The 14656-nt window shown below is 37.0% G+C and overlaps 1 protein-coding gene across 1 annotated transcript in view; it reads right to left on the minus strand.

Moving 5' to 3' along the window:
- LOC135208673 (NADH dehydrogenase [ubiquinone] 1 alpha subcomplex subunit 8-like) overlaps positions 1 to 14656 on the minus strand; it is a 44781-nt gene that overhangs the window by 2160 nt on the left and 27965 nt on the right. The window contains exons 2-3 of the mRNA XM_064241105.1: positions 2545 to 2720; positions 661 to 768 (exon numbers count right to left, since the gene is read on the minus strand). Of these exons, the coding sequence (XP_064097175.1) occupies positions 661 to 768; positions 2545 to 2720 (284 nt within the window). The remainder of the gene's footprint in view (positions 1 to 660; positions 769 to 2544; positions 2721 to 14656) is intronic.

Raw genomic sequence — 14656 nt, forward strand, 5'->3', positions numbered from 1 at the left:
CACTCATCATTACTTCTGAGTGATCTACCAATTGCTCTTGATATGTATGCAGTCCTAACCAAGTTCCTGGCATCTCTAAAAAGTTAAAAGTGCAGACAAGGTGCCTTTCAAAAACACACTTGAAAATAACTCATCTTTCAGGTGTGTGCCCAACTCTTTTAATGCAGCTGGAAACAGAAGCATCTCAAGACGAGAGGACTTGAAGAGAACTACTGCTATGAAGTTCTTAATCTTCTGTTCACCACACCACGTCTTTCCTTACCTCTCAATGTGGGAATGAGTAGAAAAGGGAGATCACAATGAGCAGACCAATTATGCTCTAGTTGCCACTGAAGTGAGAGTATGTGGCTCTGCCAATGAGGCACAAACTCCTCTAGGGATGACAGGTGACCTATGGCCACCTGCCAAGCTAGGCTGGTTCTTCCTGCCAGGACAGGAACTGCACTCTTAACCTCTCTGAACTCCATCCCTATAGAGTCCCAAGGGAAAGTTCTCACTGCTGCCAAGTCTATTAGCATGGCCAAGTAATGGTGGCGGTGAAGGGTTTTTTTTTTTTTCCCCAATAACCACCTAACCTTGTTATCAAGTTCAACAACCACTCGTTTATATTCTATAGGAACAAAATAGTTTGATAAGACTACTCGACATAAGAATTCTTACCTCTTTGTGTTTACAACCTTGGCTCGACAGAAATATCCGAATTCTGGTCGTTCTATACCAAGATTATCCAAAACACATTTGTCAAAAACTGACTGGGTGTTACGACAACTGCAAATAGAAAATATTAAGTAATGCACTGTTATTGTAACAATTATTTTTTTCGAAATCCTGTAATATGTTTTGAAGAAATTAACAAAAAATGCTGTAATATGTTTTGAAAAAATTAACATCTAGATTGAAAAATTCTTAGTCTGAATACTCTAATGGGCCAGACCATTCACCATTACCACTGCTATACGGGAAAAATGGGAAACATACTTTATGAAAAATATTGCCACTGGGGACCCTAGTCAATAGTTTCTCTTATTAATGATGGTAAGCTTTGTTGTCCCTATATATAAGAGGATGGAATTTGTTGACAATTAAAAAATTTAAATTATGAAACAAAATTCTTGTAGAATTCTCAGTTTTCTCTCCTTCCCTAAATTTATAACAAAATTATAAAAACTAGTACTGTAACTTTTTAGTCTTACAGTTGAAAATCTCTGTAAAACAAACTGACAGCAAAGAGGATATATTATTCAAAGGCAATGCCTGGCTTGTATAGCTATGCTTTTTAAGTGATATGACAACTATTTTTCAATGCAAAACACAATACTACTTCATACAATAAGGGCTTATATGTTTTGTAAGAGTGAATCTGTCATATATTTCAAAACTCAGAAAATACCACACACTATCTTGAAAACATTTATTTTATATTTGTTAGTTACCGTATATTTCTTAAGCACTTCAAAAATTCTGGCTAACTAGCAAATATTTGCCTATGCAATTATTCTTTTGTTTAAACCAAGATTTTGTTCATAGGCCTAGGTTTGTTAGATTTCTTTACACTTAGCATTCACATCTCTTTACTATTAACAAATAAAAGCAATAACGCCTATGGTAAAACTAAAATGACTACAAACATGTATGTTTTCGGTGTTGCCACTTTTCCGATTTGATTCATAAACCCTTGACTTGAGTTTGGAAATAATGTTAATGTGGCAAAAGCAGTGCCATATCTTCCTTATACCAGGTCAAAAAGGGTAAATACCTTGACACTATTGTTCTCCATTTAACACTGAAGGCATAAAATGACTGAATGAACTGAAATTTGATGACGAGTCCAGGATAATTTATAGTGGAGAAAAAAAACAGCTGCAGTAAATGAAGATTTTATATCATACATTAAAATGTTTTGATAACAGGGTAGGATAAGGATGATTTAATTTTTAATAATCTAAATGAATTATGCAAATTCCCAAGATCTAGCCCAGACTCACTAATGAAAATAAATGATACAAAGCAATAAAAAAATAGGTTTTGACTCCTCAAAGAATCTAAATTAAGTAGGCCTTGTCCTGGAAGTCTCTTTCTTTTGGAAAGCCTGTTGTAGGGATAAGTAGGATTTTATGACTGGATTACAGAAACTAGAATTGAGGGATGCAGATTAACTGTAGTCCGATTATAAGTCTGGGAGAAGTCTGGCAATGCAGCTAATGACAGCCATATTCGTGGTCTTTTTGGTGTTACTGTAATTCACTATCATTCCAAGGGTCTGTGATTCAAATATATGAACAAATTTCAATTCTATAGCAGACTGTATCTGTAACATGTAAACCCATTTTTAAAAGGTTTCCAGAAGGTAGGAGTACATCTCAGATACTCTTGGGAAACATCAAAGTGATAGTATTACTAAAGAAAATTCACTGAACCTGTATTTTATCACTCAACCTAAACTATAGTATAACGGCTTCAAAGGGATTAGCAAACCAAAATTGCATGTGCAAACTTAAATACATTATAGAATTTATAGTACGTACTGCAGTTCACCATACTTACTGTCGGTACTGGAAGTCTTTTGATGACTTATCAAGGCAGTTAGCATACTGGTTAAACTCTTCCAAACAAGACTTCTTGATTTTTCTGAAGAAATCTAGGGCACAAGCTGTTACTTCCTTTCCTTCTCCAAGACATTTCCGAGGATCATTTTCTTCATTCCTACATAGTATGAATTCCTGAAAATGATTGAGAAATTTATATAAATAAAATTACCATAACTAAAGGATTAAAACCAATAAATAAACTTAAAACAAATATAGTAACATCTTGTTTCATCATTCAAAAGATACTTCATCATTCAAAAGATACTACTACAAAAGATACTACTAAAATACACAAAGTCACTTTTTTATGGACAGCCATTTACTAATTTATAAAATTTTAAGCTCCAAATCTGATGGCTACTGATGTATAAAAAAAACTTTAAAGTGGTAATACCCTTCCATTTGAATGTTATCTTGCTCTGATACTGTGTACATGAAGTACCTCAATGCAGTAAGTGGTAGCCATTTGAATGATCTCTTAGGTAACCCTTTGTATAGGTTAAAGAGCAGTACGCCCATGTAAGTAATATAATAATAATGTACTTGTATTGAGATAAAGATGCCATCTGGTAATCATAAGGAAACAAGTGTTGTTTCAAATTTTCTTAGCATTAACCCAAAGAACAATATCTATACTTTGTTAAAAATCTTGCTGCTATATTTACGTATTCACTTACATCAGGCTACCATGAGGTATAAATGATCTTGATTACTATGAGATTCAGAGCCTTTGTCCCGGTGTTTTTCCAGAATAATTTTTTTCTGTGCATTTGACAAAGATTTTACTTAACCATAGTATACTTAACATCCCTACCTAATTTTCAGCAGCATTCTTTTTTTATTTATATTAGAAAAAAAGTAAAGTGTTCATAAGAGTAAAATAAAGCAGCCAAAGCCAGTGGCGGAACATACTAATGTATGGGTTCAAAGTTATACGCAACGTAAACGTATGACATCCCGACTCCTCCCACAACGTGATGACGACAAACAGCTGTCTGAAATTCTGAATGAATATTCGTACCTTGTCAAGGCTTCAAGTATGGCGGCTATGATAAGTCACTGTCACCGTTTTTGCAGAACAGCTTTTGTGATTTGACTTGCACAATTGTTTAGAAGTGAGGAGGCCCATGGCAACCCTTACATAAGCTTGAACAGGTAAATGAATAGTACGGCCCGTTTTTTGGGTAAGGCGTACACTCGGACATCCAAGGCTACCAAGTTTTTGTCATTTGTTGACTTCCATAAGGTGCAGAAAGATAATTACGATATATGATCTGTTTATTACAATGATCGTCACCGTCATGTTAGGAAAAATATCAAAGGAGTTACAACAAATGCCAAAGTTTTCTTTACGTACTTTGTTAATTGATTTCTAATTATATAATTTTTCAATGGAGAAATAGTGATAGAAAGTAATTTCTCGGATTACTTGTGGAAACTTTTCTTCGAGGATTCTAGCACTACTACTACTACTACTACTACTACTACAAAGTGTAAACAAGGAGTACTGATTGTATTTCATTGTTGCCAGGTTGACTTTTTCGCAATAGCCAATCATCAATCAAGGGAGGCAAGTTAAATGACGTCAGTATATATTCGAAAGACATTCCTCTGAGTTTGCTGGTGATGCCTACAAGAAGTCGGTGTTACTCTTATAATTACCAGAATTATGTAACTTTCGTAATACAGAATACAGTAAAAAAATTAGGTAAATATGTAAGATACCGTGACAAAGTGCCATTTTTGTCCGGTACGTTGATAAAATTTTATTCCGGAAAAACACCGGGACACCGGCTGTGAATCTCATAGTAGGTACATATTATGAACAGTAAACATTAAAGTAGAATCAAGTTAGGTTAGCCTGCAAGCAGACATGAGGCATGGTGTCTGATTTTAAAACTTCTGCTAAAGATCGAGTCAGGATACTTTAATTACAATATAATATAGCAACCTTCCAAGTCATCGACATATCTAGATACATGGATATCAATTTTATATACTGGAACAATAGCTGAGGAGATTAAAATTATCTGCTTAGTAGTCTAAATACTCTACTGCCAAAAATTAAATTTAAAACAGAGAAAAAAAGGTAAATTGTCTTCCTTAAATGCTTTAATCATATGAGAATAAACAAACCATGTCTTCACCATAGTATATAGGATGCCTACTTTTGCTATTACCTATACCACATCCTAAGTATGATGTTTCAGTCAACAACATGGTTAGCTTAGAGACGTTGGGATATTTGAAAAAAGAATTTTATAAAATTCATCAAACTTCTCACCCAGTTACTCTGACCAGCTTATAATATCATGAAAGCTACTAATAAAGCCAATACAATACACTGTAAAGGTCCCAAATAACACAAATATAGACTTCTTCCAAGCATATCTGGAAAAAATTCCACTGTGGGAAACTGGAGTCTTCAGGTGGGGAAAACATTAAACAAGTAGCATACAGGGCAATGTCCTTCTATCTCTATGATAGTTCCTTTATTTATTATTCTGATTAAGGTCAGTTTTATTAAGTGTTTTCAAAGAGACATCATGCACTATGTAAACAAAATGGGCATGGTGACCTAGGTTGTGTTAGTACTCTAATTTATTGTACCCTACATTAGAGTTCTAGGACACTTGCATCCTGGACATGACTGGAACTACCAATTGGTGTTTGTCTGAGTAGATTGTGGGTAAGAATGGATTATGTACCATCTCTTGAAACTGTGTCCATGATAAAGTGCTGCCTTGTTATAAGTTTCAGACGTTATGTAGGACTTTCAAAAATGATATTGTTATGATACAATAAAGTTTGTTCATACTTACCTGGCAGATATATATATAGCTGTATTTTCTGAAGTCCGACAGAATTTAAAAAACTTCCGACACACGCAGTGGTCGGCCAGGTGGTTAGTACCCATTCCCGCCGCTGGGAGGCGGGTATCAGGAACCATTCCCATTTTCTATTCATAATTTTTATTTCCACTGTCCCCTGAGGGGAGGGTGGGGGTGGGTACGTTGATTATATATATCTGCCAGGTAAGTATGAACAAACTTTATTGTATCTAACAATATCATTTGTTCATGAAACTTACCTGTCAGATATATATATAGCTGAATCCCACCGTTGGAGGTGGGAAGGGACAGAATAGAAGGATTTTGGAAAACAAATGCATGCAGATGATTTTAAATCTTGGTTTCCACCTATTAGCATAGCCGACTTCGTGATTACTGTCACCCAAGTCTGCTTCTGCTTTACTAGAGTTGCAGCGAGGTAGAGACCTATAAAGCTGGTGCACTCCAGATGATCTGTCAACGGGGGCGTGACCACAATGTGACTAGACCATATTGACCATACCATGAGGGCTAAGAAGTAAAAAAAATAAATATATATATAAATATATATATCACCACCTGACCAACCTAGCCAAAGTTAAGGTGTGTTAACTAAGGCTTAAGAGTTAAGAAGTCGCTGTTGTCGGCGACTCAACAACTCAATTAAGAGCTCTTCCTAACCATTTCTACAGGATAGGATGATGGTACTTCTTGCCCCCAAGATTGTGTCTGCAGACACGTATGGCCCTAGCGAGCAGCAGATCTCATATGCCATCTTCACATCTCGCAGGGAGTGTGAAGTGAACACGAGTTGCTTCGCTAAAACATGGTACTCAGGATGTTGCTGAGTGCCATGCTCTGTTGAAATGCTTCCGAGGCCGCGCCCTCACCTCGTGAGCATTCAGATAAAAACAAATTTCAAATCTTTGTGCAAACACAATGAAGGAGCATTTTTGAAAGAAACTCCTTAGCACTAAAGCCAGGGTGTTCTTCGATATGGGCAAGTCTGGTCGTTTTTTCGGAACACAGCAGATTGCCCGAATGACTTCGACTTTCTTGAGTTTATGTAGATAAAACTTGAGAGACCTGACAGGGCACAGGACTCTCTCTGGCTCCTGCCCACTAACTTGTGCCATCCTTGCTTCCAAGCTCCTGGCCCAAGGACAAAACGGGTTTCCATTCTTAGGCCACAACGAAAGGCTTAGAGAGCACACCGCCTTGTGTTCTCTAAAGCCAAAACTTGTGACGATGGCTTAAAATCTCACTAACCCTCTTTGTCGTATCTAGGGTGGTTAGAAGAAGGCCTTCCTGATCACATGCAAGAAGTTAACAGGTAGGAGAGGTTCGAATGCTTTGACATCAAGAACTTTAGACTACGTCTAAGTTCCATATTGAAAGCTTCGATCTGGACATGCACAGTCAGTCCGTCTGTACTAAAGTCAGGTGACCGACCAGTTGACCAGTCATCGTAGTAGCCATCTTGCTTGGTGAGACGTACCCGCGTGAAGTCAGATTAATCAACAGATATCACAAGTTTAACATACGACTAGAATTTGAGAAATATCTAGAAGTGTTCGTGAACTATCGGTGATAAGATTAGTGTGAAAATAGTAGGATAAAGCGTCTTCTAAGTTAGTTTATCAAGTGTAATACTATAAATCAGAACAAGATGGCAGTAAGTTCCAACTGCGGGAAGAGGTGGCGTAATTTGGCATGTTTAGCAGATTCGCAATACGATGAGGTAGCAGGAAGGGAACTGGCATTTCTCATCTATGAAATCAGCAACAGTCCTAACCAAAAAGATACAAAAGCATTCATAGATATATTAGAAGGATATAATCCTTCAAACTGGAACAAATCTAATGAAAACATCTTGAAAATAATTGAAGAAGTTCCAAATAAAATCCAAGTGGTCAAGAGACCTCCATAAGAAAAATATACCATAAACCCAACCATAATTCCGACCAAACGAAAATGAATAAGGTGAATCTTGTGAATATCCTAATTGATGCATAGGAAAAAGAATGCCAAAGCATGCAAACTGTGTAAGGTTTGGTATAGCAAGTCAATCACAAAACCTAATCAGAAAATGTGCTGCATGCAACATTCCGACCCATCCACAGTGTGCTGAGGTAATACAAGATTTGAGAAAAGATACAAGAATTTTTTAAATTTTTTGTTCAAACATGTCTATCATGGATAGACAATGTTAAAAAAAAAAAAAAAAAAAATTAAATCAAGATTGAATGTACAAATAGTTGAGGATGAAGAAGAAGAGGAAGAGGAAGAAGAAGAAGAAAAAGAAGAAGAGGAAAACGGAAGAGAAGTAAACAAAAATGAAATGACAGAAAAAAATAAGGAAAACAAAGAACAAGATAAAAGTATGGATGCAGAGATACTCATTGATACTACATATGAGGCAATAAAGCAGCATACTACGAAGAAATAAATTACGATATGACAACAGAAAGCAAATCCCGAAGAGGCTCTACCCAGATCTATACAATGACGGGAAAGAGGAAAAAATAGACAAGAAAGACAAAATCTGCAACCTTTTGGAAAAGAGGGAATTGCAGATTTGGAGAAAGATGTTACTACAAACATCCTAAGATATGTCAAAACTATGAAATATATGGTAAATGTCATACTTGATGGATATGGGGATGATTGCAGAGATCTGCATCCCAAAAAGATGTAAAAAACTCAAATGAAGGAAAAGGAGTAAGCGACAAAAAATGCAAATATATGCACCTGTAGCCTGAACCTAATCAAATAAATAACCAACCAAGTAATAAAATCCAAAATAAGAAAGAAACAAATAAAGAGAGAAATCAAGAATATCAGGTAAAAGAGAAAAGCAAACCACCAATGAGATATGCAGAGGTGTCAGCAAAAAATTTCAAAGCATCAGCTCCGAAATTCTACTCAAGAGATAATAACTGTATTTATTATGCAAGAGGATATTGCAGAAACGGAGAAAAATTGCAGATTCAGACACAAAATGAATAATTATGATGAAGAAGATCAAATATTATGGAAAAGTTGGATTTTTTAATGTCAGAATTTCTGGAAATGAAAAAAAGAACAACATACCAGAACAGGAAAGAGACATGGGAAAAAATCCTTATTACTACCAGTATTAAATGAACGGAGAAAACACGCAAACCATCATAGTGATGAAGCGCCGGGTTTAGTTACGAGTGAACTCAAAAAGAAAAATAGAGTACTTAGAAGAACTAACCCAAAAGTGAAAAGAAAATAGATATAATGAATATAAGTGAAACCTGGTATTCCCAAGAGATGGGAATGATGATCAAATAAAAGGGTTCCAAACTTATAGATCAGAATAGAAAAAAATAGGAATCAAGGGGGAACCGCAATATATGGGAAAGACAAAAAACAAGGAAAAATATATGAGAAATATAGTAACTCAGAATGTGAACTAATAGCGGTAGAATTTGAATCTGAAAAATTGATGAACATAGTAATATATAGACCTCCTAATACTAAAGAGTTTGACTTAATAATTGAAAAATTGGATGATATATGTAGAAATCACAAGGACTGGACTATTCTCCTATCTGGTGACTTCAACTTTCCTTTCGTAGAATGGAAAGAACGAATAGGAGATTGTGGTTGTACTTATACATATAAAAAAGAGAGTAATAGTAGTGCAGAAGATAAGAGGCAATTTGAAAAGCTATTAGATATGCTACTAGAATACAACATTCAACAAATAAATCACCTGCCAACAAGAAAGGAAATATACTTTAGACCTAGTATTTGTGAACGAGATGAATTATGTTAAAGAAATAATAGTTTATAATGCGAGTATTTCAGACCATAATGTCATAGAATTAACAGTTCATTCCAAAGCAAGTGAAAATAGAGATAAGCAAGAAATGAAAAGTGGGAAGGATATGGAAAATACAACTTCTACAGTAAAAATAAAGAAAAATGGTCAGAAAATTAATGAAGAATTAAACAAAGATTTGGGAAATAACATTTTTCGTAAGTGATGACATAAGGGTAAATACGGAGATATTATATAAAAAATATTGGAGAAAATAGTGGCAAAAATATATACGAATGAAGAAAAGTAAACATCATTCATGCATACCAAGAGACAGAAGGATCTTGTTCCAGAAAATCAGAAAGTGGAAAAAAAGGTCTTGCAAAAGAAAAAAAATGCATGGAAAGTTATAGAACTAAAAAGTAAGATAGAAATGCAAGAAACAAAAGATTATACAATCAAAGAAAAATGAAAAAAACGGGACTTGGAAGAAAAAACCCTATTAAATATCAAGCAAAAAACCCCAAACTATTATACTCATATGCGAAGAAGATGAATAAAAGAAGAATAGAAATAGGCCCTCTGAGAATTGAAGGGAGATTAACGAATGAAAAAAAGGAAATTTGCAACATACTGGCAGAACGATATAAGGAGAGAATTCACCCCTAGAATAGATAATGAAGATAATGATATAGAAGTAAGGGATGAAAATAGTGAATATTTAGCTGACATAGATATTAATGAAGCTGATATTGTAGCAGGGCTATTAATGAAAATTGAAAAATGGAGCTGCTGCGCGGGCCTGATGGAATTCCTGCTATTTTGTTAAAGAAAGTAGTTCATTCTATCGCAAAAGCCACTTGCAATATTATTAAGACAAAGTGTAGATACAGGCAAGATTTATGATGAGCACAAATTAGCATAATTATTGACCCTACTTTCAAAAGTGGATCAAGACTAGAGGCAAGTAATTATAGGCCTGTGAGTCTAACATCACATATTATGAAAGTGTATGAAAGGGTAATGAAGAAAAAAATATAGAAACATTTAATAAAAAAATAATTTGTTTAATAAAGGACAACATGGTTTCGTACCGGACAGTACACAAACCCAACTGTTAGTCCACCGTGAGAACATATTCAAAAATATGAAAAGCGGAAATGAAACAGATGTGGTTTATTTAGACTTTGCAAAAGCTTTTGATAAAGTAGACCATAATATTAGCGAAGAAAATTAGAAAACACAATATCGTGGATAAAGTAGGAAGATGGTTAAAAGAATTTTTACCAACAACAGAAAAAACAGATAAGTTATTGCAAACGAGGAGAAATCAGATGAAGCCAAGGTAATATCCGGTGTGCCGCAAGGTACGGTGTTTAGCTGCATACTGTTTGTTATTATGATTGAAAGACATAGACAATAATGTTAAGGATTCGGTAGTGAGTAGTTTCGCAGATGACACAAGAATAAGTAGAGAAATTACTTGTGATGAGATAGGAACGCTCTACAAAGAGACCTTAACAAAGTATTAATGATTGAGGGCAGAGGTAAATAGGATGGTATTTAACTCTGATAAATTTGATCAATAAATTATGGAGACGAGAAAGAAAGCTATATGCATATAAGGGACCTAATAATGAGACCATCACAAATAAGGAAGCAGTTAAAGACCTTGGTGTGATGATGAATAGGAACATGTTATGCAATGATCAAATAGCAACTCTGTTGGCAAAATGTAAAGCAAAAATGAATGTTGTTACGGCACTTCAAAACAAGAAAAGCTGAACACATGATTATGCTTTATAAAAAACATATGTCGTAGTCCACTTGAATATTGCAATATGATATGGTACCCACACTATCAAAAGGATATTGCACAAATAGAGAGTGTACAAAGGTCCTTTACAGCTAGAATAGAAGAAGTTAAGGACTAGACTACTGGGAAAGACTACAATTCTTAAAATTATATAGTCTAGAAAGGAGAAGAGAACGCTACATGATAATTCAGGCATGGAAACAGATAGAAGGAATAGCAGAAAATATCATGGAACTAAAAATATCAGAAAGAGCAAGCAGAGGTAGATTAATAGTGCCCAAAACTATACCAGGAAAAATAAGGAAAGCACACAGGACATTAATCCACTACGCACCAGCATCGATAATGCAGCGTCTATTCAATGCGTTGCCAGCTCATCTGAGGAATATATCAGGAGTGAGCGTAGATGTGTTTAAGAATAAGCTCGACAAATATCTAAACTGCATCCCAGACCATCCAAGATTGGAAGATGCAAAATATACCGGAAGATGTACTAGCAACTCTCTGGTAGACATTAGAGGTGCCTCACACTGAGGGACCTGGGGCAACCCGAACAAGATGTAAGGTCTGTAAGGTCTGTAAGACGAATCAAGGACAGCAAGGCTGTACCCTGAAGACCATAAGGCACTATTCGCTGAAGGATGAGTGTCTGGACTGCCTGGGCGATTCAATCTAAGCAAACCTTGGGGGGTGTATCAACGCAACCCAACGTCGTCAGCGAATCAACTCCTGACTCGAGCTTCTGGTGCCAGGAGAAAGGAGCAAGGAGCAAAAAGGCGATTCAGTCCCGAAGGAAGAATGCCTGACAGTCCAACCTGGTCTCATGTTACACGATCATCGGGGGTGTATAAACGCAACCGACTTCGTCAACAAGAAACTCAGGGCTACTATAGTCGCCTGATCTGCACGAGTGTCTGACTCCGAGAAAACAGGTGAGACAAAAAAGTAGATGGTGAGCGAGTTTCGAGATTCCACAGAACTCAAAGATCGTGAAGGGCTTTGTTGTTTGACAGACGCAAATCTCTGAGCCCAAAAGCCGTCAACAACATATTTGCGTATTCTTTAATAGTTGTGACTGCCAGCTTATCCCATTCTTCAGACGGAAATGGAAGACGGTAATCTTATTCCTGTCAACATCTCGATAGTCTGAACGTTGTCAGACTCAGAGCGGAGAGGTTATAGGTACCTTTCGAGTTAGAGTAGACAGACTCTCTCGGAAAAGGTCCTAGGAAAGTGAACTAGGAAGGATGTGACCTCTGTGAATCCAGGATCCTGAAGGCCAACATGGGGCGATCAGCGTCATTGTCGCTCCCTGTGACGTCATAAATCCTCTTATTACATTTCCTAAGCGATTGAAAAAGGGGGAAAAAAAAAAGACTAAACATCCATCCCCGTTTAATACCATAGGATGGCGTTTAATGGTACCGATCCCGGATCGAGAAAAAGGGAGCAGAGAAGAAGCCTCTTCGTCCTCAACCTATCGAAGAGAAGAATGAAAGGGCGTCCTAAGGTCTCCCCCAACTCTCAACTTGCTTCTAAAGAAAGATTCCACTCGAAAGTCAAAAGTTGCTGCCGTCGATCGAGACGATTCGTACGGACTTTTGCAATCCTGTAACGAACCTCTAGAGGATCGTTACATTCTACGCCTGTTGATAATAGGCTCTTTCTCGTAAACTCGAGCAGGGACCGAGAGAAGATACTTCTTAAGATATGAGAGAGCTGTGGAATTTCAGAGTTGATGTGGACCACTGGTTCCAAAAACTCGTTTCGAGGACTGGAGGGACGACCGACTTGCATTTACTTCTTTCAGATTAAGATCCAGGACATCTGAAACCCTATCCAGATGTCCGGCATCTTCTTTCTATCATGACGCACTGAGAGATCTTCAGAATTATTCCTAGATCTTGAATAAAATATTTCAGTTTCACCCGGTAGGAAAAAAACTTGTGGGGTCTGAATTGCAGTCTATTCGGGGAAAACAAACTTCTTCAGTAAGGAAATGGTTTTTTTTTTTTTTTTTTCCCAGCAAGCTCATCCATTCCCCTCCCCGAGTATGCTTACTCCCAAAATAAGGCTGCGCTTTGCCTAAGCAGGAGAGCATTACAAAAGTGCAATGTTGCGGTAGACTCGTAGTCTATACCGTGCGGTAACGAGCACCGAAAGGATAAAGAGATAACTCTGTTGAACATAGTAAGGCAAAACCGAATGCAACGTTTATTCATTCACGTAAGAAATCCCCTCAATCAAATCTATAGGCTAAAGTCCGTGATTGTAGGACTAGAGATACAGAGTAGGCAGTCAATCCCGCAGGAGAGACGTAACCGCCAGCACAGAGATACGGTTAGTCAGTCAATCCCGTAGGAGAGAGAGACGTAACCTACCGCGCATGACAGCGCACGATCTGTTACTGGCCTCGGTTGGACACTGACAGTCAGCCTGAGTCAGGCACGCAGGCAGCAGCAGCAGCAGCTTACGAACGTCGTCTCTTAACTTTATCTGGGTTGCCAGCTACCTATTTCTACGAAGAAATAGGTTCCGTTATTTTTTGAGCAAAAAGAGACTCTCAAGCTGGTATATTTAAGCGAAACAGAAAACGCTAAATATATAGATGCGTTTGTGTCGTCAGAACACTACCATACAACGGTAAAAGATAAATCGGAAACTCCTGGAAGGCTGCAGGGAGTAACGATTAAATGTCCTTAAAATAAGACAATAGACCTCTCGGTTGCCATCCGAAGAGGTAACTACAGCAAGCGTGTATGACTTGAACCAACCAGTAGTAAAATAACGCAAGGCAAAATATTTTATTATATCATAATAAGGTTTGTTCATACTTACCTGGCAGACATATATATAGCTGAATTCGGAAATACAGCTACATACATATCTGACAGGCAAGTTTCATGAACATAACTTATAGAATCGAAGCATACAGCTCAAGCTTCTTATGTTATTGGACATAAGCGTTCATTGACGTAGTCTACAAGTCTATTTCTTGTACGAGTCTGCGAATGACGAATGAGAGCTCTTCCGAATCTTGTCAATAAGAGCTTATTCGTTTACGCAATATCAAGTTAAAGAGATGGTTGTCAATGAGAACTAACCCATTTACGGGACAAAGAGAATATTTTGTCAATGAGGGGATACCCACTTACTTGACAAAACGATAGTATATGCAATGGGGGAAGTCACTGAATTGACAAAACGTAATCCAGGAAGTCGAGCATTTTATTTTTCCGATTCACGTCTCAAACGAGGAAGGGGGCAAGAATCCTGTTAAGAGACAGGGCTTACGGCAGGTAGAACGACGATGTTCAATTCGGCAGCGTAGTCCCGACTAGAAACTGACAAAATCTATCATCTGAAAAACCCTTTCAGATGGGCTAAAAAGCTTGCAAAATTATCCTGGGAAGAGGAAGAACTCTCCAACCAGCTTCCTCCGTATCACAACTAATGCCTGCTAAAGCTTAAAATTTATTGGCAGTATGGCAAAGGAAGTCCTGTCTTGCGCTTTCCTGAAGAGCGTCCTTTTGATGAATGCCTTTGCAAGAATCCTACTGAACGTCGCCGAGACGTCGAGCCTTTACATAACCCGTTAAATCTGCCTTATAGCAAAGATCCTTGACTG

Source organism: Macrobrachium nipponense, chromosome 35 (assembly GCF_015104395.2).
Source record: "Macrobrachium nipponense isolate FS-2020 chromosome 35, ASM1510439v2, whole genome shotgun sequence".
NCBI classification, from domain to species: domain Eukaryota; kingdom Metazoa; phylum Arthropoda; class Malacostraca; order Decapoda; family Palaemonidae; genus Macrobrachium; species Macrobrachium nipponense.